Source organism: Misgurnus anguillicaudatus, chromosome 7 (assembly GCF_027580225.2).
Source record: "Misgurnus anguillicaudatus chromosome 7, ASM2758022v2, whole genome shotgun sequence".
NCBI classification, from domain to species: Eukaryota; Metazoa; Chordata; class Actinopteri; order Cypriniformes; family Cobitidae; genus Misgurnus; species Misgurnus anguillicaudatus.
Genome location: NC_073343.2, coordinates 34,612,804 through 34,640,794, shown reverse-complemented (window position 1 = coordinate 34,640,794; position 27,991 = coordinate 34,612,804). Strand labels below are relative to the sequence as shown.

The 27,991-nt window shown below is 36.4% G+C and overlaps 1 protein-coding gene across 1 annotated transcript; it reads left to right on the top strand.

Annotated features, from left to right (window-relative positions):
• The first annotated feature begins 60 nt into the window (after positions 1–60).
• On the top strand, positions 61–25,972 carry galnt16 (UDP-N-acetyl-alpha-D-galactosamine:polypeptide N-acetylgalactosaminyltransferase 16). Its single transcript, XM_055172818.2, has 15 exons — positions 61–496; positions 8,881–9,062; positions 9,378–9,476; positions 9,681–9,748; positions 13,731–13,796; positions 14,630–14,751; positions 16,971–17,058; positions 18,236–18,320; positions 18,462–18,565; positions 20,515–20,641; positions 20,722–20,814; positions 21,078–21,161; positions 21,270–21,393; positions 22,948–23,064; positions 24,804–25,972. The coding sequence occupies exons 1-15, from the start codon at positions 329–331 to the stop codon at positions 24,945–24,947; spliced, it is 1,671 nt and encodes a 556-aa protein (XP_055028793.1). The 5' UTR covers positions 61–328; the 3' UTR covers positions 24,948–25,972.
• Positions 25,973–27,991: the final 2,019 nt, after the last annotated feature.

Here is a 27,991-nt window from a genome sequence, read left to right as displayed (position 1 = left end):
AGCTGATTAAAATCCTCACCTCATTAGCAGAGATCTCATTTAATTGAACCGAGTCTGTCAGATGAGAGAGACATACACGACCAGATTGAGAACCACTACAGAAAAATGTATATCTTGTAATCCAGTTGCGAGTTTTGTCAGGCACTAGGACCTGCGGTTCACCCGACACACAGAGATCCGCTCGATCACAGCAACTGTAGTGTGGCTGTTGACTGCGCACGCGGCTTCATCATCATCACCATCATCATCATCATCGGCGACAACAGATCACTCACACACACACACACACGCACACGGAGAGAGAGTGACACGAGCTCAAGAGCAGCACATGATGCGCAGGATTCGGGCCAACGCCATCCTCATCCTCACCGTGGCCTGGATCCTGGGCACCTTTTATTACCTGTGGCAGGACAGTAAAGCATCCTCAAGCTCATCCTCACAGCCGAAGAGTCACGCGCAGAAAACCAGGCTGGATGAGCGCACGCTACCTCTCATCGTAAGTCGTAATGATGATCAGCATTACTGCAGTATGTATGTATGTGTGTGTGTTTGGGATGTCATGTAATGCGCTTTCATTACACTCTTCATGTATGCAGACTGTGTGCGCGCGTGCGCATGCCCGCACAGTGATGTCAGGTGCATGTAAGAGGCTTTTCCTTAAGCCTGCTGCAGGTGTGTCTGTGTGTGAGTGAGTTTGAATATGTGGTAAAAAAGAGGACACAAACTTAACTTTGCATAAACACAATGGCAAAGCTTTTCTGTGAGGTTTAGGTGAAGGGGATTTGATTTAGTTCAGTATGAAAGCCATTACACACATGGAACGTCTCTGTATGCCATCATTTATGATTATTTATACCATGGGACTGTTTAATGCTGTATTCTGATTGGTTGAGAAATGTTCCATGGGTATACATTATTTTTTTTATAACCGCACACCTAACTTTTCAAAAGTCTTAAAAATAGGCACCAGAGCCATGTTTGTGGTAACCGTGGTATAAGCGGAGTAGTTGACTCCTGTCCTTTGAATTATTTGAAAATAATGCACACCCGCGGTGCATTACCACCTTGGGTGTGCATTATTTTCTTATAATTCAATGGCCCGTCGTCAATTATTCCTTACATCTACATTCATTTATGAATGTCAACTTTAATCCTAAAAAATCCTGATGTACTTTTAGTTATGTTATCAGCTCAGATAACATTACATTATTTCATAGATCAGTGCTCTGTGATGTGATTCTGATCAAACTGGATTTCACGAATCGGATACGAAGGCCGATCTGACATTTCTTTAGGGTGTTTTTGCAGTACAGTCCAAAAACTGTTATGGTAACCTTGAAGAGTTAATGTTGATGTTCACTGTAAGAATGGGTGGGTGATTCTCACGAAACCATTGAAACATCACGGCACTAATGATTTTAGCTTTAAAATGTGTAATATAGTAACATTAAAAAGCATCAGAATTAACACAATACTGTGTTCTACCTTGCACAATGTGTGATTTCAACATAAGACTTTATAATTGTAAATTTTATCTCATTTTCTGCTGAAATTCTCATTACCGCAATGTGTCCGGCTGTGTTTGAACATGCGTTATGTTGTAATTTTAATCAAATTAACACAAAAATAAGAAAAAAAATAAATGGATGTTTTGCTAGACTACTTTAGATGACAGAAAAAATATTTACTGAATATTCATGTATAATAATAATGAAGAAAAATTAGGAAAATTATGGGTCCATGCCTGATGTTCTCATCCTCCGCAACACTTTTTGAGAACAGTTTAAGCACACATACAGAATTTTAATAAAGTTTGATTTTGAGTGACCAAGCACATGGACCAGTTACTTCAAGATGGCTACCAGGTAAGATCATTTTTTTACAGTTAATTTGAAATATTGTCTTGTCAGAATGCTTACACGACATTTTGATTATCATTACCACAACAGATGCTTATTAAATGTTAATTTAATTAATAGAAGCATAATACTTTGATTTTAATTCATGTGCAGAATCTCCAAATTATGTTCTTTCAGGTTTGTAATGTCATTTTGAAAATATGTCAGTGTTGATGTTTTCTGACTGTTGCGGTAATGAGATTTTTTAGGACAAATTTTTTAAATTATGTTACAAAAAGTGTTAAATGATAAGTAAACGTTTTTAAATTAATGTTCCCATTTACTCCAGACTTTGTTTTTTAATGTCTGGTGGGAAAAAAGTAAATTTAAGCAATTTTTACATTTTCATGCTTGTCATTTTTAAAACCAAGTTTTCGTGAGAATCACCCGGGTGTCAGAATTATTCAAGAGCCGATGTGAACTGGTTTAATGTTACTTGTGCATGTAATATAACATTGATGCATTCAGCAGATGCTTTTATATAAAGTAACTTCTCTGTATCTGTGATCCCTGACTGAGAGTCGAACCCGCGAGCGTACACAAAGTGAGGTACAGGAGATCTGTCATATGTTATTCTCACCCCGTGCACTCTTTCTGAACATCATGTGCTGCTTTGTTTTCACACTTCTATCTTTCATTATAAAACAAGAGTGCCTCAGATTGACTCGGCTTGGGTTTTCTGAGGAGATGTGAGGCAGCTGTACTGGAGGACAGATGTTTGTTGTTTGGTTTGCTCCTCACAGTTTAATGCCACATTCAGCAGGTGAAGAGGAAACTCATGTTTGCTTCCTCAAGTCCAACGTCTGCTTCCTTTAGACGAGAATATCTAATATTTACATTTATGCATTTGGAGGAAGCTTGCTTCGCATGCGACTAACTTTGCATCCTGAGAATCAAACCCATGACCTTCTGCACTGCTAAGACATTTGCACAAAACTTTAGTGTTATTTTCTAAATGTCGACAAAAGACTATTGCGAAATGATGGCGTTTTGATAAACCAATGACATGCAGCTGAAATGTAGTTTTTCCTCTCGCAATAAATCATTCCAAACATCACGTCGACTTATGTTAGTAGGTTTACTAATATCACATCCACTGCACTAGCCATTATTATTAACCGAAGGAGACGTAAGAGTATTATCCAAACATTAATGCCAAGAAAACCCCCTTATACTTACATGTAGGAGCGGCAACCTATATGTGTTCTTGAAGTTAATAGTACATACTATGAGTATGAAGGAGTGTTATTCAGACATTATTGTCAAGGAAAGCCTCTTATCCATATGAGCAGACACGTGTTGAGGTGTATAATCCTATATGACTTATATGCGTCAGGTGAACTGAAAATGCAAATAATCTGTTTTCATTGCCGTTTCTTAGCCCAGTTGTCTGAAATCATCTCATGCGAGTGTAAAAATATTAAATTGATGTGCTTCCATTGACTATATTTTCAATTCACAATGTCAATTTGCACAATTTAAAGGGTAATGGAAACGCAGCTACTTCATTGGAAGGACTTACTTTACACATGCAGAAATAACACAAAATAGATTAGATGCTTAAAGATAGACTGATGTGTTAAACACCAGGAGAAAGAATACAGAGATGAATTCAGTATCCATGTGCTTTATCCTCTGTCTCCATGGCAACAGTATCTCTCTTTAAACACATTTAAACAGCAACATGATGGCCACTAATGTCTCAAAACAAAATCAAACTGTGTATTTATCTGCACTAACACTGCATTCTTTTACATTTACATACATCTCCTGTATTTAAACCTGATCCTGACGGTTTAGAGGAAAATCATTTACAGTTTTAAAGATGCTTTCAGCCACAAAAACATAAATACATTTTTCCAAAACTTCTGGTAGACTTTTGCAGGTGTTTTTTTTTTTTTTGGACACAGCTGTACGGTTCTCATGCATGTTTCATCAGTAAAGCCGGTTCGTTAATTGGTAGTAAATCACCATCACCTGCTTTCAGTTGATCCGGCATTTACTTCACCGAGAAGTGTTCATAATCGAGCAAAATCGACTCTGATAATCTATAAGATTTTGTCTAGCTTCTCTGTGAACTACGAGTCTGTGTAGTAAATGCGGCTCCATCTCAAAGCAGCTGATGGTGATTTAATACTAACCAAGTAACCGGTTTACTAATGAAACATGCATGAGAATCGCAGGTTTTTTTTTTTGACAGCCCTAGACTTCCGTAAAGAATCTACAACAACAGAGTCGAGGTCTTCTCGAGTCCACAGAAATGTACCCAACCCGAAATGACCCGAATCACTTTTTATCCGAACTTGACGTGCATAAATCATTTTTTTTTTTAGAAAGACCCGACCTGAGACAAATTCAACCCGAGTCCAACCCAAACAGTAAAATGTTTTTTTACCTGACTGGACCCGAATGGCACTGACTTGTGTGCAGTCTGCGTCCCCACATGCACCACTCAGACAGATAGAAACCCCTTGCATCCAATTTGGCCCGCTGGTCCATTTATTTTAATGTGTTATCTGACGACGACACCAAGGTAACCTCTAAAATATGCATTCAAAATTGATTGACAGGTCTGTTTCAATGAAAATTAACCAATCGCCAACCACATGTTGTTGCAAGCGCTCTTGACAAACAGAAGGGTTGGAAAAGGACTCGATGCACAGATGTGAGAGGGTTTGGGTCATCTTGTGTCTGTTTGGCAAAATTTTTTTTATTTTAAATGACCTGATACCGCAATTTTATACGCAACCCGTTTTTAAGGCACACATGACACTTTTAGAGCCGAACCTGCTTGAGTCGGACCTTGGGGTTGTCAGATCTAAGTGGACCCGTGAAGAGTTTCTCTAGAGTAGATTATTTCTGATAACAAGCAAAATAAAAAGTAAATGACTTTAGTTCAAATCATTGCTATCAACTACTGCACTGAGCTAATGTTACTATAAAATGAATGTATACAATGTTAGATGCGTACTACAGATTCTTAAATTCTTGACTGGTTATCACGCAGCGGTGATCCACGCTGGCAGTCTCCTCCCATGTTTTTTTTATTTTCGACAAGATATTTGTTTCAGAGGTTTAGTTGAGGAAAATGTGTTTCTTATGCACTCATATAAGACGTGTTTTATAGCAGTGCAATCACTTTTTGTACTCTGTGTTTCTCAGCATCATTTATGGGTTTGATCATCACACATGCTGATATTATTGCAGGTCTGCTAATGTTCTGGTTGGATTTTGTTGATTTTATCTGGTTTTAAACAGCCAAATAGCTTGGACGCAAACAACCCAGCCCAGATGTGTGTATGAGATCTCTCTGGCGGTCCTGAATGGTTTGTTCAATATGAGAGACTGTTATAGACTCTTCATGAGGAAAATATTGCTGCTTTCTTATATTCTGTGCTTTTTATATTTCTTATACGTAACCGCGGCTTTCGTTGAAAAATATTTGTTATTCTGGTTTGATGAACTATTGCACACAATTAGTTTAGTTCTGTACACAGAACAGTGACACAATTTGTTGATCAAGAATCTTGGATAAAATGTTTAATATGCTCTCATTTGTCTGGCATTTTCAGCTGTGTTTGAAAGCTTTGGTGTGCACACCTCCTAAATGAATGTAAGTCCTAATTAAGTTAATTTGGTCAAGACACAAACAGTTGAGTTTAGATTCAAACAATTTAGTTTTTTTTTTCAAAAACTAAAGTTCTTGCAGAACTTTAAGATTTTTTTAATTGGAGTTGCAAAGGGGCGGAAAGTTTTCCATCGGAACTTAATCTGGGGTATTTTGGAAAAAATAATTGGAAACTTAACGGGAATTTGTGGGAATTATTTGGAAATTTAGGGAAATTTGTATAAACCATATTATATACAAACATAAATAAACATTTAGTTTGGTCATAAGCAGATATGCATGCAAGGTAATACAAATTTTGAAGAATCCACATATACTTGCACTCATCAGCACTCATTGTTGATCAAATAAATGCAGGCTTGATGAGCATAAGAGACTTCTTTTAAAACATAAAAAATAGTAATGCGTCCAAACTTTTTGGTGTTTTTGAGGTTGATTTTGGGGTACTCATTTATCTCACCTAAATGTGACTCCCATTAGCAAACCCTGTGAGTAGGTCTGTACTTAAAGTAAATTAACTCATAAATCATAAAGCTTTGAATGTAAATGACTTTTTTATGTCATCTGTGCCTGTAAGATAAGATCAAATGGTCAAGCACTCCAGCGTGTGTCTTTATACTTCATTAATAACAGAAATGCATTTACAAGTCCTAAATGTATAAGAGGTTTATGTGCACAGATCAAATGGTTTATAACATCTTACACAGTAACTCAAGCTTTTAGTTTTTATTGATACGGTCTGTAGAGTGTGTATTGCACAGCGCATTTATTTATCTGCTCCGAGCCAACATCACATTCCCGTCTCTTTCCTCTGACCTCTTTTCTGTGCATTTCCATATTTCATTTATAGATAAAGTGCTTGCACACAAACAACACAAAAATCAGTATGAGAAATCTCTCTGGCGCTCCTGAATGGTTTGTTCAGTACGAGAGCTGCTTATATAACTATTATACACTCTTATTCTGCATGTTTTCTTACATTCAGATATATCTAATTTTCTCAGACCACATTTAAAATCTGTGCAGAAAATGTTTGGATTATAGAGTTCAAATTCATCAAAATAAGATTGCTTTCCTTTCCTGAATTATTTATGTAGGATCATGTGGGATAAGTCAGTGGCATACGTCAGTGTTTTTGGCAGACTTGTGTTTACTGGTGAAACAGCAGAGAAACTTCCCATATAAAATTGCACACAAAATTCCCTTGTGGTCAGAGGCGATGTTGTAGTGGACAGACTACACCAACATGTAGTGCAGATCCACTTTCTGCAACCATAGTTTGAATTCTGGCTCAAGGACCTGATTTGCTGATCCTGTACCCCTCTCTTCACCCCGAGCTTTTCTGTCTTCTCATCACATTAATATCTGTCAAAATAAAGGCTAAAATGACCTAAAAAAACAAAATTCCCTGGTGATTGGCTTAAAATCTCTGAAGAGAAAAGTTTATTGTAGCATATCCTGTCTTCTATGAAACTCAAAAAACTCAAAAAAATTTTAGCTTTTCTTTGTCTCAGTTATTTTACACTTTTGTGTCAGTTCTTAAGTAAATGAAAAAAGCTTTTCGGTACATTTTTTTCATAATGTTAAACTTTTTGCTCAAATTGTTATGTTGATTATATAACATTTTTAATAAACATATCAATGATATTTCACAATAATGCAAAGAATACCAGGATACTATCAAAAATCAAATATATTTTTGTTAATGAGATATTAAATTAAATTCACTTATGTCTTCAAATAACCTTAAAATAATCGTCATGTTACATAAAAAGGGTTTCTCACCGGCTCTCATCATTGAAATAAACATCAGATTTTAACGGCTTGATTTTAAAGCAGATGATGTAGTTTCTCTGTTTTCAGAGGGGTGTGGTAAAGCACAGTCACATGGTAAAGCATGGTAAAGGGTGTGGTAAAGCATGTGCACATCACTCAAAAGCAGATTTTTATTAAAAGACATTTAATAGATTTAATAGAAGTAGATCTTTGAATGCATCCATAAGCTTTGTCTGTAAGTGAAAGGATTTCTGGAGTGATGCTGTGAGCTCTTTATAGTAAATCAATGACGTTGCCATATTTGTATCTCTCAGTATTATTTTATTACTTCAGATACAGGTCGACATTTTTTGCATGCTTACTCTTTTGATTTCAGTCAGTCTGGTCCTGAGCAAATATATATTTAGTTTCTGAATGTGTCTAAATATCTAATTGCTCAAACATGCAGTAATGATAATTATGCTGTTAAATATCCTTTTATTTGATTCTTTTTCAGTGTATTGTGTAGCAGAGTAGGACTGTCAAAAGATTAATTGCGATTACTCGCTTTCAAAATAAACGTTTGTTTTTGTATAATATATGTGTGTGCACTGTGTTTTAATTATATAAATACACACACATGCATGCATTTAAGAAACATTTACATGTAGGCTTATATATGTATTTATATATATACACTAGTCAACATTCGAAGTGGATCAAAACCATTCAAAAAAGTTTACATAAAACCAATCCCTAACACCTATTCTTGTCTTAGGACAAGTTTGATAAACTTTTTTGATCCACTTCAAATGTTGACTAGTATATAATTTATATATATATATATATATATATAAAAAATTCTAAAATTATATATTTTTTTTCTTAAATGTATCATGTTTATGTGTGTCTATATAGATATAGAAATAGAGCATCATTAATTTACTACCTTAGACATCTCTCACTTTTTCTTTCTTTCTATTTGAATGAATGAATTTTTTTCCACATTTTAGAATAATGCTAAACTCATGGGATTTTTTTATTTATTTTGCCTTTATTGATAGATAGTATTAATTGAAAGGCGACAGGAAAGTACAGGGTGGATAGAGGGGTATGGGATCGGCAAAGGACCTCGAGCTGGGATTCAAACTTGGTCACCGGAAGTGCATTTGCACCATATGTCGGAGCACTGTCCACTACACCATCGGCTCCGACAATGGGAATTATGTTGTGACAAATAAATCAAATAAGAGATGTTTTATCTTTTGTACCTTTAGGGTCATCATCATTTGTCTAAAATTAGCAGAAACGCGCTCTTGTGTTTTTTTTCACTCAGCTTCTCAAGGTTTTACCCTAAGATGAATTTTAAACAAAATTGAAGTTATTCTGGCTGCTATTTCTTTATTATTCATTTCAAGTCATTCATTTAAAAACATGTATCTTTAAATAACTTGTTTTTAATGAAAAAAAAAATGAATATGTTGGCTCATTTATATTTTCCTTTCAAAACTAATTTGTCTAACATTTCAATATATATGCTTTCACAACACACAAGTGAGTGATCCATGATGTGTAATTCAGTCTCTTTCTTTGTTTTAGGTGACCCATTCACCTAAGGGTGAACCGTTGGGTCAGCTGTTGGGCTTGTTTGATGAAAAATCTTATCTAGCCAGTAAACCGCTGAAAGCTGGAGAAGATCCATATAGAGATCATGCGTTCAACCTACAGGAGAGCGATCGACTGGGCAGTGAGCGCTCCATCAGAGACACACGTCATTATAGGTAACACACACACACACACACACACACACACACACACGCACACAAATACTCAGACTGATCCATTTTATAGACATGATGTAAACGGCATTACATCATGGGCACGGTGTGCAAACACAAAGTCTTTCTATTAAACTAGAACAGCTGTTATTCATCTTCATGACCCCTGTGGGATTTATTTAGTTTTATTAATTTCTGACTGATTTGATTTTGCTTACAGCTATCAATAAGACTTCAGTACTCTCTGCTCCACTAAACACACACATTTATACATGTATACATATATACATACATGTGTGTATGTTTGTGTGTTCACAGGTGTGCCTCCGTAACCTTTGACCCTGACCTGCCTTCCACCAGCATCATCATCACATTTCATAATGAAGCGCGCTCCACCCTTCTGCGCACTGTTAAAAGGTAACAACATCTACGATTTACATTTACATCCAAAGTAACTTGCAGTGTATTTTAGTTATACTTATTCATCATTATGTGGGTTTACTGGGAATCAAACACTAAACATCTGCGTTATTAAAGCTCATACTAGTTAAACACTTTTACTTTTTTTTTTTTTTTTAGTTTTTGCATCTGTCTGATTGTTTAAATGTGTTTTTAATGTAGTGTGTTAATGAGAAGCCCGGCTCATCTGATTCAGGAGATTATTCTGGTGGATGACTTTAGTTCTGACCGTGAGTAGAGATTCATTTCACATCCATACACACTAAACTAGTAAATGAATGAGAAGTACTCCCTTTGTTCTGTGTGAGTCAGACTGATCTCAGACCTGCTGTGAATCAGAATTGTAGCTCCACTGTGATTTATGGTAAATGGAGACAAAAAACTGGCAACTTGAACTGTGATTTTCCAGACCATGTGTTCAGACAGTGCAGTACATACATTCACACTGACATTATGACCATAAGCACACACACACACACACACACACACACACACACACACACACACACACACACACACACACACACACACACACACACACACACTCACATGCTGGTTTGTATTAAAGATAAGATTGATGTATGTTGGCTGATGTATGTTTCTGAAGTAAACTGTACATTTGTACATAGAAGTATCTATGGAAGCTCATTTCCGCCATATAGGATAAAAATCATGCTTTGGTAAATTAAAATTATGAGATAAAAATAAATACTTTTTATCTCATAATTATGACTTTTTTTATCTTGACTTTTAACTCTTTCCCTGCCACTGACAAGTTATCTCTTCAATTAAGAGAAAACACTTTCCTGCCAGCGATTGTTTTTTTTTTTACAGCAATCCATATTTTCGCTACTATCCACTAGGTGTCGCTCAACTTATTAAACACTAAAGCATCCATTGCTGCAAAACAGTAAAGACTCTGTGTATGTTTTGATCATCGCACTGAATCTGATCTCTAATAACAGTCCTTTGCAAAAATCTCAGCTTTTTGTTCAAAATGTTGTGTTTTTGAAGAAACCTACCCATATTTGAGAGGTGATAAAAAGAGAACAAATAAAGGTAGGATGTTTTTTTGTTTGAAAGCAGAGGATCTGTTCTTTATATATTTAAAGAACATTTTCTGGAAGGCTTTAAACTTTAGTGAAAATCATCAAAATTGCTGGTGCTTTCAACTTAAAAAAAAAAAGCTGGCAGAGAGAGTTAAAATTTTCGACTTTTTAATCTTATAATTATGACCCTTTTCTCATAATTTCTATTTTTTTATCTCATAATTATGATTTACCAGAGCATGATTTTTTTTCTTATTTGGCAGAAATGGGCTTCCATAGTATCAGAGAAAGCAGATATAACCCCAAAAAACAAGGATTGACACTGACTTTGTATTGGACCGATAGTATTTACACTGGAGTCACATTGGCCAAACACTGTCAATGCTGTGTGATTCTTTAGTTTGGAACTGTAGGAGAATTTTATCCTGACAGACCGTGACTAAAAGACTGTTGTGCGTCCTTTCAGCCAATAAAATCACTTTTTGGGGGAACAGTATTATGAAACTCAACTAAAATACCCAAACCATTACAGAACCTCCACAGACCATAACCAGTTTGATGTGATGGATGTAATGATTTGAGTTTTGATTATCTGCACATTGTGTTGATACTGAATGCAATTTTTCTTGATTTAAACAAACTGTGGTATTAATATGGTACATTTACAGAACATTATAGTATGCAATGCTGTAGTATATCATTTGTTTGTTTGTTTGTTTGTTTGGGCACGGCAAAGGCTGTTATTAAAGTGAGCTCATTTTTTGGACGAGCTGAAATATGAAAGGGATGTGGTTTGGGGTTTGAGATATTTTTGTCATGTTAGCATGTGAGTGTACAGTATATTACCAGTGCCAAGTGACTGATACAACAATGCAAAAGATAAATTGTCTTATGTCAGGACATTTAGCTTTAGTTTTTTTCAAGGTTATGGAGTGTATTTGTCTCTTTTCACTACATCAGATTAAATCTGAATACTGTACCTTCGACATTTTTTACTTTATTCTGTCCGTATGCCATCAGTATTTAGTATTGAATATCTCAGAGAATGGGTTTAGTGAAGTTTGATTATGTGTAGTGAGGCAGGATTTTACCTTCATCTTTAGATCCTGATAGTGCTGCTCATAATTAAGCTCTGATTTCATCATCAGCATCATTTGAAGAACTCAATGTTCAGAAACACTCATGTTTTTTCTCTCTGGATCTCATTGTGTCTTTAAAACTGTATTTATGTAGGCATAGATGAATAATACAAGCTCTGTAGATGGTAATAAAATATCATCATGAGCCTCAAATGTGATTATTTCCTCCTCCTTATATAATCCCTGTGCATGCAAAAGATGGATGGAAAACAGACCAATCTCGACATAACACCAACTGTGTTGTGACTTAGTTAACACTATACGCTAGTTAACGCTATATGCTAGTTAACGCTATACACTAGTTAACGCTATATGCTAGTTAACACTATACGCTAGTTTACGCTAGTTAACGCTATGCGCTAGTTTACGCTAGTTAACGCTATGCGCTACGCTAGTTAATGCTATGCGCTACGCTAGTTAACGCTATACGTTACATTAGTTAGCGTTATGCGCTACGCTAGTTAACGCTATACGTTACATTAGTTTGCGCTATACGGTACGCTAGTTTGCGCTATACGGTACGCTAGTTTGCGCTATACGGTACGCTAGTTTGCGCTATACGGTACGCTAGTTTGCGCTATACGGTACGCTAGTTTGCGCTATACGGTACGCTAGTTTGCGCTATGCGGTACGCTAGTTTGCGCTATACGGTACGCTAGTTTGCGCTATGCGGTACGCTAGTTTGCGCTATACGGTACGTTAGTTTGCGCTATACGGTACGCTAGTTTGCGCTACGCTAGTTAGCGCTATACGCTACGCTAGTTAGCGTTATACGCTACGCTAGTTAACGCTATACTAGGGTGGCCATTCGTGCCAGTTCTGCCGGACACGTCCCGAACATGTTTTCGGGTTCGTTCTCCGGAAGAAACATCCATTAACAATCTCCAAACAATTGATTACTCATCAAAATCTGTCTCTTCATCTGATACAGTCTCAAACATAAGATCTGTTTACACACACACACACACAGAGCTACTGAAGGAGAAACAGCCAATCAGCGCAGAGCTCAACATTATTTTTCATGACCCTTTCAAATAAGGTAAAAATAGACCATTTCATTCTAAAGGCGAACCCTAGGGTTGTAAATGGACATTTAAAACTGACTCTGGATCATTTTTTCACTTAATAAAGCCACAAACTTTCAATGTAGATATCAGAGAACAATTTACCAGATTATTACAATGCATTCATTGGCACCTTTAAGTCATTTTAGATCAAAGGTGTAAAATAACTTTTAATGTTATTGACCATTGTGTCTTTTTGAGCAATTAACAATTAACAAATGTGTTTTGTTAAGTTGCTGGTTTGAGGTAAATTATTTACACATGAAAGCTCCATTCATCTTCATGTCAGTTCCAATTAAAACAAATAAAACATTTTTTGCAAATCTTTGTCCACATCAGGAAAGAGATTTTTATGATTATTGTCTTAATAATAAACATAATTTATTATTATTATTATTATTATTCAAATATTTTGGTGGTTTTTTTTACTTATTTTGTAAAAATCACATTCACATGAAAATAAATACATCACTGAATTCCAGACCAGCTTAAATTTCTCACATTAAAATAACACTGTAAAGTGTTTTACACATGCAGGTTTCTGTGTAAGATCAGTTTGATCTCTGCTCTTACAGTAATCTGTGATCCCATCACCATCTGTCTCGCTCGCTCTCTCTCGCTCGCTCTCTTCTTAATTATAGTCCTGTATATATAAAGCAACAGTTGACTGTGTGTCTATGACTTCTGTGAGTGTGTTGGTTGCTGTGGTTTCTCTGAGCTCTAGATTAATCTGTTATTATCATGCTGTGATTTATTTTTACTCTTCAGAGGTCACCCAAAGCTTTTGTCTTTGTGTTGTTATTGTGCGTTAAGTTTCATTCACAGATACATTTTACTATACATACTCCTCTTACTTAATAATACTAGGTCTGGATTTAGCACTCAAATATTTCTGTAATCTGAATAATTGTCTGCTGACTCTTGATGCTCCAGATTTGATGCTTTTCTCTTTCTCTGCAGCTGAAGACTGTCGACTGCTCTCTCAGATCCCAAAGGTGCGCTGTCTGCGCAACGAACGCAGAGAAGGTACGTGTGTAAAATAAGAGTTTACTTACTGTAAGATTAAATAGAAATCAAAATGATACACCATTAAAATAACATGCAGGCAATTTCATTAAAATGTGAATATTAAAATACCCATGCAAAGTTTTCAAAGCTCTTTTCATAAGTAAGGGTTAATTTCATAATTTTCACATCCACAATTTTTCCTTATTAATGCACAAATAAAAATTAAAATGAATATTAAATGTTCTTTAAAGAGCCATTCCTTCTCCATATGTTTGGTATTATTACTTTTAGTTTGTGCATTTTAATTCACAGAAATCCTACAAAGTATATGAACTTTGTGCCCTTTTTTGTCACACTTGTAACACAGTGAATACCGTCTTCATCTACGATATAAGTGAAAAATGTAAAATTATATCATATATTTTTTTTCTGATGTCTGGACTCTATCATCAGGGTTTTAGGAAAAATAATGGTTTAATATATATGGTAATAAATGCATTTGTAGTTCAATTTTTTTTAGTGCAGATATCACATCCATAACGTTGGAATTGCTCATATATTACATCATCTCTCAGGCTGCTCTCTTGTGCAAGATTTAAAGAAACAATTTGCCCAAATACCCTTTCTAAAAGTGCACCTTTGCACATAAAGAGTTCATAATAATACCTCAGAGGTGCATATTGTATATGGGACATATTAGGACCTTTTTAAAGGGTACTGCCCCAGTGACAGCTACGGACCAATATTGGAGCATTTTTTGACAGTGTGTAACGTATATATCATTATGCATTGATTTTAATTGATTGCAGATGCCTGACTGTAAATAAATGTGTTATGTGTGATGTGTTCAGGTCTTATTAGGTCTCGTGTTAGAGGAGCGTCGGCAGCTTCAGCCTCCATCCTGACGTTTCTGGACAGTCACTGTGAGGTGAACACAGATTGGCTTCAGCCGATGATCCAGCGAGTTAAAGAGGTGTGTCGACTCGTCTCTATTACACCAAACACACATTACACACAGCACACAGTATACCAGACCAGCGCTGGTTTTATCAGATGATGAATTTCCCTCTTACTCTGTGACCGAGCCTTGAGTGTTATTAATGACTCATGAATGATCTGAATCCAGAAAGGATCTTCTGAAAGATATTTTCTTAAGAACAGAGAGAGAGACCGAGGCACTTTATCTTCTCACAGCTGTGCCGTATCTCATCTTCACTCTCTTCATCATTTCCTCTGATTTTTTTTCCTAAACAAAAGCTTATGTATGTAGCTGGCCTCACTGTTTCAACCTTAAATATTAACAAATGTTAACTCTTTCCCCACCAGCATTTTGTTGCTGCATTTTCACAAAAGTTAAATAACATTTTTGTTTATTAATATATAAACATACAATATATCAAATAAAAGAACAGACCCTCTGCTTTCAAACAAAAAAAGTTTTATCCTGGTTTATTTGTTTTCTTTTTATCATCTCTCAAATATGAGTAGGTTTGTTCAAAAATACCAAATTTTGAGCAAAAGCTGAGATTATTGCATTTTTGTGAAGGACATTTGTTAGAGATTCAGAACAAAGATCAAAACATACACTGAGTCTTTACTGTTTTTGGATCTTTTTGAATGCCTCTGTGTTTTATAAGTTGGGTAAGAGTGCTATCTAGTGGATAGTAGTGGAAATATAGATTCCCATAAAAACTCAAGCATTTTCTCTTACTTGGTGAGATAACTCGTCAATGGCGGGGAAAGAGTTAAAATACACACTAGGTGCGTTTCCATTACAGATTTGCACATTTATTTTCTAAATGTCAACAAAAGACTATTGCGAAATGATGGCATATCTATTAACTGATAACATGCTGAAACATTAATACCAAAGAAAGCCCCTTATTATACTTAGGAGTGGCAATGTATGGGTGTTTCTTGGAGGTAATAGTAGATTATTTTAAAATAAAAGCGATGTAGGACACACATTGAGGTGTTTCTGGGAGGTTTTAGTTCATACCACTTCATCTTCTTCAAATAATAATTATGTGACTTGCATCAGGTGACCTGAAAATGCACATAAACTGTTTCCATTGCAGTTTTGCAAAATTAACCATTTTCAAATTGCCTGAAAAACCCCCTCATGCAAGTGTAAAAAAAAATTTTTTGCAAAATATATATGGGAGTTTTTGCAAGATAGACATTGTTTATTGGTCGTATTTTCAATGCACAATGTCAAATTTGCGCAATTAAAGGGTAATGGAAATGCAGCTAGTGTTTGAAAACTATAGACTGTTTTGCAAGATGTAAACAACACTGGTCCAGAAACAGTTTGTAAGAGTTTCCTTTATTTCACATATATCTTTAAAATGTTTTTTATTTTTTTGATTCAGTGCTATATGTTCTGTTGGTTGTATTTTATACGCACGTTTATGTAGTGTTAAAAAGCTAAAACATGAAGTGCTTCTGGACCAGTGTTGTTTACATCTTGCAAAATGGTCTACAGGCACAAAACACTTAAACATTATAGATTAAGAGATCATTAAGGTTTTTCTATGTTTATGTTGTTTGTTGCACTAAGATATCGGAGCAAATGTATTTATGTCAGGATTATGATGTCACAATCCCTAAAATCTTAACTGGGCTAAAAATATCCTAGACCTTTTCTTGTGAGACTTGTCCTAAAACCTATTTTTTTCACGTATCTTTGAGAACCATGTTTTATTATAATCTTACAACATTCCTGTACCATGGTACCATCCCACTTTTGCTTTCTAAGGGATGGAAAGATGAGTTTTCACTGACAGATCTCTCATTATCAGTTGTAATGTATGACACTGTTGTGTATGAGATGGGTTACAGATGGAGGTCCGGGTTTCCCCCACCCAAACTCAATCTCTCTGGAGTCCAATGTGTTCACCGAGAGCGCCGGCCTTTAATCCAAAACATTTGTTTCTCTCTTATGCGGTTGTAATGTGAACTTCCCCGGCATACAAGATTTTATGTGACACAGTTGCTTACATGATCATAAATACATATTACACTGCAGTAAACCAAGAGTCACACTGACATGAGATTTGATGTTTTTGTTTACATGTCTTGTGTTGTATTGATGTGTAGTTCAGGTTATTCAGGGATGATTACACGTTTGCAAAATGTCACCGTAGTAGATTGAGTAGTTACAGGTTTTAATGGTGTTTATTGTGGTTTTAGGATCACACTCGTGTTGTCAGTCCTATCATTGATGTCATCAGTTTGGATAACTTCGCTTATCTGGCCGCGTCTGCAGATCTGAGGGGAGGTAAGAGAGCTCAATGTTAATGTGTGTAACCATCTAAAGCTGTGCAATGCTTTTTTTACATAGGAAAAGTTTATTTAATGTCTTGTAGAGTTTTTTTTCTGCTTCTTAGATGTTGCTCCTAAAAATAAACCTGCAGTAATCTCAGTGTATCCTCCGTAATCTCTCCGTTAGCTTACTCACACATGTAGTCTCCAGAGTACATATGTGACGTTTTAGCTCAAAATACCCCATAGATAATTTATTATAGCATGATAAAATTGACACTTTGGGTGTGTAAAATGCAAATGAGCTGATCTCTGCACTATATGTCAGTGTCGTGGTTGGATAGTACAGATTAAGGGGTGGTATTATCCCCTTCTGACATCACAAGGGGAGCCAAATTTCAATGACCTATTTTTTAACATGCTTGCAGAAAATGGTTTACCAAACTGTTACTGGGTTGATCTTTTTCACTATTCAGAAGCACTGGGGACCCAATTATAGCAATTAAACATTAAAAAAGTCAGATTTTTATGATATGTCCCCTTTAAGTTAACTAAAGATTTCAGGGGTGTCTTGAAATGAGTGAAGGAAATCATAGCAAGTCATTTGCTGTGTCCGAAAGCATCTCCAAAGTGCCTTTATTTGGGTGGGAGCAAAAACATGCTGTTTTTATGTGTGTACCTTTTTAAATCCAAATATGCTACAGCTCCTCACTTCCTTACCAAATGAGACATGGTGCGCTTTGTTAAAATTGATCTGATGCAGTCTGAGATGATAGTATCTCACTATTGAGATATGGCAGATAGCGTGCAACTCGTTGAACTATGGTGATGCAGGACTGTCGATCAGTGGCAATGGGCGGGGCTTTATCAGCGTGATGTCACATTGATAAGAGAATGAAAATGGCATGTCTAATAAGACTGCTTTGGTTTAATGTGGATTAATAATGGTAGTAAGTGGATTTTTGTCATTGTAGTGTTCACAGACTGCCAACACACATTTATGTCCAAACACCTTGTAAAAGTGGATTTTGCATAATAGGTGCCCTTTAAATCTGTTTAAAGAGTTTTGAATGTGTGAACATTTAAAGTTTTTCTCTCTGTTCTGTTTGTGTGCTAGTTGTTTAAATGATCTGATAGCAGACAGACTGAAGAGATTTGCATGGGTTGAGCAAAATGTTTCTTCTCTTCTGTAGGGTTTGACTGGAGTTTACATTTCAAATGGGAACAAATTCCCATAGAACAGAAAATGGCAAGAAATGACCCAACACAACCAATCAGGTCCAATTTATAAACTATCTCTGTTTTCAGTTTAACATCCTTTCTGGAATGATGATGTTATATATCCACATCTATCTATATATGTGTGTGTGTGTGTGATAAAAGTGTCTTTGTCTTGTAACAGATGTTGTGTTGTTGTAGGACTCCAGTGATTGCCGGAGGAATCTTTGTAATGGATAAAGGCTGGTTTAACCACCTGGGCCAGTATGACACTCATATGGATATATGGGGTGGTGAAAACTTTGGTAAGTCTTGTGTTAACTTCTCACATTTCTCGCTGTATTGTAGCAGCTGTTTGCCAGAGAGTTTTCTATGTGGTTACTAGGTTGTTTTGGTGGTTGCTAGGTGGTGTACGAGGCCAGATGAAGAAACACTAACACCCTGAGTATGAGCTGTAATAGGAGTGATGCTTGATGTGCTGAATATTGACTCTGTGAGGGGAAATGCTGAACTTTTGTGTGGAAAACGAAGCTGATGGTTTTATTTTAGCTATCAGATTTGATTTACTGTTCTCTTTAAAAGTAATGACACATGAGATAAACTACACAGCAAACATCCAGTGAAGATACAGACACCCTACTGATGTGCCTAACTGAGATAATTATCATCAGATGTGCGTGTGTTTGAGCGTGTGCATGTGTGTGTGTGTGATTGCGTGCATCTGTATGGATTTGTGTATGTGCATGCATGCGTGTGTGCATGCGTGTGTGTGTGTGTGTGTGTGTGTGTGCGTGTGTGTTTGTGTGTATGCATTTGTGTGCGTGTGTGTGTGTGCATGCGTGAATTTGTGTATGTGCATGCGTGTGTATGCATTTGTGCATGCGTGTGTATGCATTTGTGTGTGTTTGTGCGTGCATCTGTATGCATTTTTGTGTGTGTGTGTGTGTGTGTGTGTGTGTGTGTGTGTATGCGTGGGTGAATTTGTGTATGTGCATGCATGCATGCATGCTTGTGTATGTGTGTTTATGGGTTTTGTGTGTGTGTGTGTGTGTGTGTGTGTTTGTGCGTGCATGTGTGTGCGTGCATGTGTGTGCGTGCATGCATGCATGCGTGATCGTGTGTGTGTGTGTGTGTATGCGGGTGTATGTATTTATGTGCGTGCATCTGTATGCATTTGTGTGTGTGTGTGTGTGTGTGTATGCATTTGTGTGTGTGCATGCATGCGTGTGTATGGATTTGTGTGTGCATTTGTGCGTGCATGTGTGCGTGCATTGTGTGCGCGTATGTATGTATGTGTGCGCATGTGCATGTGTGTATGTATATATGTGTGTGTTTATGCATTTGTGTGTGTGGGCGCACATGTTTGTGTTAGAGTTGTGTTTAAAGCCACCTGCTGGTTAAAACTAATTCATGTATAAGAAACTCTTTGCTATAATATTCACATACAGTATACAGTATATATTAAGTAATGTATGATGACTAAGTTTGTCTCTCTTATTTATCTTGTAGTTCCATGTGTGATAGGAGGTAGATTGATTTTTTTATCTTTCTTTCTGTGGTGTATTTGATTTGTTTGTTAAACACTAAACCCTTAAACAGAAACGTTTTCTTAATCATTGGTACATAAAGCAAGTGGGAAGCCCATTTTCCCCCATCATTTACACACCTTAATATAATCTTAGTTGTATATGACTTCCTTTCTTCGGCTGAACACATTTAGTTATATTAGAAATATCATGGCTCTTCCTATATTTATAATGGCATTGAAAAGTGGCCACGATTCATAGACAAACACCTAGATCTAAAATGGCATCGCACCGACTCAACATGGGTATGTAACATGATCAGTGGTTCTCTCGAGTTTCAGGACGTCATACGAGTTACGATGAAAACCAATGATCGTCTTGTGTACTGAGGTGAAGCCGTCATGCCACCAAATCTAGATATTAACCCACTAGAGTCCTTTATCTGATGATGGATAGGCTTCAAACACACAGTCCCTCTTCAATGCCATTATGAAGCTAGAAAGAGTCATGATATTATTTAATTTAACTATAAACTAATGTTTTCGGCCGAAGAAAGTAAGTCACCTAGAATGGCATTAAGGTGAATAAATGATGCCTAATTTTCATCTGGGTGATATGAAAGATGTTCCTGACCTCAAACAATCTGCTTTCCTGTCCACACATTTGTCATCTTTGTAGATCTCTTCTCTCTTTTCTTGTGTCTTGTTCTCTTTCTGTGTGTGATGTAGAGCTATCGTTCAGAGTTTGGATGTGTGGAGGAAGTCTGGAGATCTTGCCGTGCAGTCGCGTCGGACACGTCTTCAGAAAACGGCACCCCTATGACTTCCCAGAGGGCAATGCGCTCACATACATCAAGTAACTTGATTTTGTTTTAATCATTGATCTTTCACATGTCTAGCAGTTTGTTTGTTATATGTTTTCTCTGTGTGTTTCAGGAACACTCGGCGTGCGGCAGAAGTCTGGATGGATGACTATAAGCAGTATTACTATGCTGCCAGACCATCGGCACAGGGCAAGGCCTTCGGGAGGTCAGGGGTCATTTTCATTATGTCGTCTACAGGATATAATTTATGTATATGTTGATATGTTTGTAGTACTTGGTGAACTTGGCTTTTATAAGACTGTTGCATGTCAAATGCTTCACGAGATGCGCAAGAAACTATGAGATTCAATGTTATAGATGTGCTGCCATATTTATCCTTACAGCTGTGATCAGTCATGTATCAGTCGCTAAAAACTATTACTATTAATCATTTTATAAACTGTCTTGTTCATTTCTCTCTCTTTGCAGTATCGCAGATCGTCTTACATTGAGACGGAAATTAAACTGTAAATCTTTCCGCTGGTATCTTGAGAACGTCTACCCTGAGCTCAAGTGAGTCACGGCCCTGTGTTTGAACTCAACACAAACTTTATTTAATACTCTTTGCTGTCTGTGCAGAACGTGTTTTGTCTATTTTATGTGTTTCTGGGTTTATTTCAGGATTCCAGAGCAGGAATCTCCATACAGTGTCCTGAAACAGAGCGATTTGTGTCTGGAGAGTCACGGCACAGACAGTCTGAGTTTAACTGAATGTAAAAGTGCACCTGACATACCTGAATCACAGGTGAGAGTTTAACATCATACTCAAGAAATGAACATTACTAAGTCGCCATTAAACTGAAGTAGCGATGGTCTTATTTTTCTCGTGGTGATGTATATCCAAGTAAAAGGGCTTCTGAAATGATAAAAGTTATGGCTGGACATGAATTCGTCAATCTATAATTGATTGGATTGTTGGAAGTTGAGTCATGTTGCTATTTGCTAATCGCTGCGATCTTTTCCCGGACCCTGCCCACCTGCCGTACCATATGAACGGAATTAATGAGAGATCGTTTGGAGGAGGGGAGGAGATTTGCGTTTTTGATTTAAGAATATGAGGGCACATCAAATTTTTTTAACTCATTCCCCGCTAGCCTTTTTTTTTTAAGTTGCATGCCAGCATTTTTTGTGTTTTTTTTGTGATTTCCTTCAAGGAATTGTTTTTCTATAAATATATAAACATACAAATACATCAAATGAAAGAACAGACCATTTGCTTACAAATGAACAAACAAACAAATAAAACGGGGAAAAAAGTTTCATCCTATTTTCATTTGTTCACTTGTTTTATCATCTCTCAAATAAGGTTTCTTAGCAAAAAGCTGAAATAATTGCATTTTTGTAAAGGAATTTTGTTAGAGATCAGATTGAGAACGATGATCAAAACATACACAAGAGTTTAAACCGTTGTTGAAGTAGTTTTTGCTTGTTTTTATAAATTAGCCATCTAGTGGATAATAGCAGAATTACAGATTACCGTAAAAAAACTTGTCTGTAAAGGTCATTGGCAGGGAAATGGCAGGGAAAGAGTTAAAAATAATGACGCTAACAGATAAATAATTTGTAAAAAAAAATTGTATTCCAAAACAAATAAAAGTTTTTCATCTAAATTTCATTGCGACTTTTACAGCATTTAATCTCCTTTATTGGTAAAATATTTGATAGACAACCATTTATTAAATAGTTTTGTTCGTTTGTGTTTGTTTGGTTGTAATTGATCTGTTCAGGTTTAACTTTTAGTTGATCTTTACATTACAGTATCCTTATTGTTTTTGTCATAATTGGATTGGAAAATCTATTTCATGATCTTATATATTTTAAAACGTATCGGCCCTAAATAACTTTAGTGAGGTTGGCTATATTTTGTTTATGTCTTATACCCCGCGGCAATTAAATGCTTTAATCTCACTGCTTGAGAAACGTTAGGTGTGAATTATTTTTTTGATAAACACAAACCTAAAAGTTATACATATTTAAAGACACATTTATATTTTATTTTTGTGTAATATTAAACCGTAGCTGTCAAAATGATTCACAGTATGCGGGTTATCGTGTGTTATTAGTTTCAGGCGGTTGTTATCTCGGAATAACATACGTTGGAATGTTGTGACTGTGGCCAATAAGAATCAAGGCTTTTAGAGAGCCGTGCAATAATAAACTATAAGTAGATTACAGATGGTTTGAGATTAACAACACTGGTTTTTAAAAAGTCCACAACACTGAGAAAACCTCAGATTTCTCTATGACTGTTAGTCTAACATTACTGTTATATCTTCATGTTTGTGTTGTGGTTTGACAGAAGTGGACTCTAGTTGAACCACAGATCCGACAGAATGACCTCTGTTTGGCCATCACAGCTTTCACTCCAGGGTCAAAGGTCAAACTGGATCCCTGTAACTTGAAAGAATCCAGACAGGTGAGTGTAAAGTGTGTCAGATAATGTAACAGGCCAACTCACTGAAAATACATTGGGTCTAAATATCTTTAACATAAAGATTATTCTGAGTTTACTCTGCTTTTGGGCCTAGTAGAATGTAACTCTCTTGAAACTAACTTGTTAAGACTTACTAGTTTAATTGGTCTACTACTAACACTATAGATTTACAGCTTATGTGGTTGAGCTGTACCATCTGTGGTAATGACCTTCAGTTTTCGCAATGCAATGCTGTCTTCTTAGTAACAAAACTTGCAAAAACTTTGTTAGTGACAAAAGTGTTGTTCACTGTGAAAGTAGCACTAGAGACGTATTATCAGTGCGAAACATGATATTAACAATTTCATTTTTAAGCATTGATGTTAATGTTACCCATTTTACACAACGTGTAATTGTTTGTCATTTACAGTCTATGTATAGATTATTCTAGTTCAAAAATGTTATTAATAAATATTCATATGAGGGATTTTCATATATAAAAAAAAATGAAAGTCTGCTTATGACGGCAAAGCATTTGTAAATTAAATGCATTTCTAAACTAAATGATGGTGGCATGGTAAAAGCTGTTCAATAGAGTTTAATATGATATTTTTTATCATATGATAGGTTTTTTTCGATTTCTGAGTTGGGTGTGTTAGTCACCAAATCCAACCTTATATTATTTTAATCACTGTCTTGTTACCTCAAACATAACAGCATTTTGAAACATGTCAGCAACTCCTAGTAACTGATAACTGGGATTGAAAACATTTTTACACAGCGCGGTTAGTTATCACACAGTGTTATAATGATGCCTAAGGTATACAATGATAATGAAATGAAAACAATTCATCAAAATGATAACTTAATATAATATCAGGGGAAATAACTCACTATAATAATTTTTTTGTCTTAATTGTGCAACCCTTTCAAAAAAATCTATTTCTATGCATTGCTGCATAATACAAGGATGGTTAGATAAAGGTTGCTGGATGAATGAATGTGTGGATATCTATGAACCCCACCTATGGGGTAACATTTACACTTTTACTTTTGGTGTAATTGTATGATAAAGGTAGATCACACAAACAAACTTTAAGTGTTCATTTGTAGCAGACATGTGTGTGTTGATTGTGTAAAAAATATTCATCTTAATTAAATAATTTTTGAATGATAGAGACAAAGCCAAAAAGTGTTACTTTGTGTCCCGCTCTCCCCTACTTACTGAGACACATCCACCTGAGAGCTGTAAGAGAAGAGTTTGAAATAAAACGCATCAAATTTTGTGCATGAAACATGTAATTAATATATATATAGAAGGTCAGCTTGCTCATTCGGCTGCTTGGTCAGTGAAACATGGAGTCATTTTGCTCTTTGCCATCACAGGATAATACAGCATATGTCAAGCGTACCCATATCAAACTCAATGACCTCACACTGCACCAGTCACACAATGTGAGATGCCAAAACATTGCTGCATTGGCGCAGTCAGGTTGCTTGTTTGAATTGTGCCAATGTTGGAAACAGACAGAGTTATGAAGTAATGTGTTTTAAAAGTGATTCATTATTAATTACATACTACAGTAATGCCAAAACTGTCAGATGATTCATTACGATTATCATTAACTGTATTTATTTATCTTTCATCATTCAAAACATGGCTTTCATCTTAATATTTAACATGCATGTTTTCAACATTTGCCCTGTATGAATGTAATGAATCAATGTCTTGATTTTTGTAGAAATGGAGGCCCAGAGGTCCGGCATTGCAGCATTTGATCAGTGGTTTGTGTTTGGACAGTCAGCCCCCGTCCGGACCACCGGTCATAGCACAGTGCCGTCCTCAGATGGCCAGCCAATCCTGGGAGCCGCAGCTGATCACCTGACTTAAAGAGCGTTGGGGAAGAATGGGAAAGGGGAGGAGTTAAGCAGGGTGACCGAACTCGAGGTGCCGTAGGACCCGGAGGAAAACGTTTGCACACTGTTTTAGTTAAAGGTGCTGCTTTCAGAAGAATTACTCATGGCCGTGTACAAAACCTCATGTTTTCATTACGAAATAGCCGGAGAGGGAAAAGCAACGGTTTTGCTGCCAAATCCAAGCCTGAGGCTCGGCTTTCCCAGCTTTCACTGTCCAGTTTTCCATTTTTCAGAAGTGGCCGTGGAGTTAACAAAGCGTGGTTTTGTCAGTTTACAGGAGTGCTTCATGACATCCTGAGTGATTTTTCTGAATGTCGTGTAAAGTTTTCAAAAGCGAGAGAATAGATGTGTATATAAATGCCATCTTTTGGAGCAGCCTCAGACCTGTATATTTCCTCATTCCCCAAAACACTGTGGCGTCTGCAGCACAGGCTTAAATATCTGCTCCTATAAGGGTCTGAATAGTTTTGTTTCATCACTGTGAAAGGTTTTCTGCTTGATTCACTCAGTATAAGGTTGGGATAAAGTCTCAATTCCTTGAGATGAAAATGCATCTACCCTAGAAACACTTTCAGCGCCAGAAAGGCTTCGAGCGGTTTACAATAAACAAAAGTCAAAGATTATTTGTACCAGGCTGAAAGAGGGTTTTAGTCTTTTTGTTGAAGTTGTTTGGGTGAATCAAATGGCTCCAAAAATATCCATTGAAGACTTAAATAACAGCGAAACACAAAATGCAATGAGTAGATGGGTGCAAAATGCTTTAAAAGAGCTTTTATTCTGCATGGTACTGTACATCAACACAACCCACAGGCTTTTGCTAACATGTCAGGCCTAAAGACTGTTTTTTCTCTGTCTTTTGTGTTTGCCCTTTGAAAATTTATATTAACTTAAAGCAAGCAGTTTTCATTTTGAACATGTGCTAGATAACAGTGATGTTATTTGAAAAATAAAGACTACCGCCACAAACGGAAAACAATCCAAAAACGTATTGTCTCAGTTTTTATATGCTATATAATCATACTTCATTGGCCATTGATCTTTATGTGCCCCGTTATGGGTGCATATATGAAGACACAATGCCATCACAAACAAGATCACACCTTAAAGGAACATTGTTTTAATAACTGGAAATATTATTGAATAGTACAATTTGAGTTATGCACGAACACAAAGTTGCGTTGCATTTCTTATTAAATCAATATGGTGCTACTAATTATGTAACTGTAAACAAATGATAAATTATCATAGTGCACATTTTACTTATAAAAGAACAGAAATCGATTGCTTGAATAGTCATTTTCTTTATGACATAGACCTCAACTTAATTTATTTATATAGTGTGTGTATATATATATATATAAGTTTTTCTTTATGGTTTGTTTATATATAAGCCAAAGTCAACGTTGCTGCAAAGTGTTTGTTGTAAGGATGAAGAAAGAGCAGCATAGAGATATCTGATTATTGAAATGCATTGGGTGTAATTCATTAAGTGACCACACGGTGGCAGTACAACAGCACAATTTCAATATCAAAACAGGAGTTACATCAACAGATTCAAATGTCATGACAGACTCTTCTTAGAATAGATGGGAAACATCTTAAAAGTCTGTACTGAAACAGAGAAGGACAACATTAATACAAAATGTATTGTTAGCAAATAATTACTTTGAAATAATAAAAAGTAAAAACATTTTAGTGACAATAAACATTGTGATTAAAACAAATAAACTCAAATGATGTATCTGTTTAGAGAAAAAACATTTGGCATTTTTATACATTATTAAAAAAAGTAATTACTCAATATTATATGTCGATGGTTAGGTAGAGTTCAGTCCCTCAGCAGCAGCTGACTATTTCTTGCTTGACAACTGTGAATATTTAAACAATTGTACACATATACAATATCACAAACAAATGGATAGCTGATCCATTATAGTTGCTGCCATGCATTGAATGCACTCAGCGCACACACACACACACACACACACACACACACACACACACACACACACACACACACACACACACACACACAGCAGCTTTGAACACAAACAGGCTTGACAGCTTTGAGCTTCACCAGCATGCCATACATTCTTCAATGATCTACGTAAATCTTCACTCCCAGCTGCTGTTTGAGCTTTGGCCCTGGAAGTTATTTTTCACAATAAAGTAACTTTACATATAGCTAGACTTCAGTATTTATCATATCATAGAAAAGAACATATGCCATTGTGTGTAAATGTATGAATCCACTGGCAGTTAAATGTTTGCACACAATTGACTGAATTTATTTGTGTCATGCTCTTTAAAATATTTCTGGCTTCAGCCTTCATTGCTTCAAAATTGTTTGCAGACTCAAAAAATGTGCCTAGAAATTTGACAGACAGCATCCAGCACACATGGGAAAAGAACTCTTCAGCAGCATTCTGGGACCAGCAGTACTCCAGGATTAGCAGCATTCCAGGATCACAAACAGCAGCATTCCAAAATAGTATCTTTAACTTCAGAATCAGCAGCACTCAAAGATCAGCAGCGCTCCAGCATCAGTAAGACTTTAGGATTAGCAACATTCCAGAATCAGCAGCTCTCCAGGATCAGATGCACTTTAAAATCAGGACCAGCAGTGCTCCAGGATCAGCAGCATTCCAGGATCAGTGGCAATCCAGGAACAACGGCATTCTAGGAACAACAGCATTCCAGGATCAGCAGCATTCTAGGAACAACAGCATTCCAGGATCAGCGGCATTCCAGGATCAGCAGCGCTCCAGCATCAGTAACACTTCAGGATTAGCAACATTCCAGAATCATGAGCTCTCCACGATCAGGAGTACGGGATCAGCAGCACTGCAAAATCAGGATCAGCAGCGCTCCAGGATCAGCAGCATTCCAGGATCAGTGGCAATCCAGGAACAACGGCATTCTAGGAACAACAGCATTCCAGGATCAGCAGCATTCAAGGAACAACAGCATTCCAGGATCAGCAGCATTCCAGGATCAGCGGCATGCCAGGAAC

Excerpts from the sequence above, each read along its gene's own strand:
- galnt16 (XM_055172818.2), top strand. The coding sequence starts at position 329 with ATGATGCGCAGGATTCGGGCCAACGCCATCCTCATCCTCACCGTGGCC. Across the intron at positions 13,797-14,629 it reads GCGCAACGAACGCAGAGAAG|GTCTTATTAGGTCTCGTGTT; the intron begins GTACGTGTGTAA and ends TGATGTGTTCAG. Across the intron at positions 18,566-20,514 it reads ATGGGGTGGTGAAAACTTTG|AGCTATCGTTCAGAGTTTGG; the intron begins GTAAGTCTTGTG and ends TGTGTGATGTAG.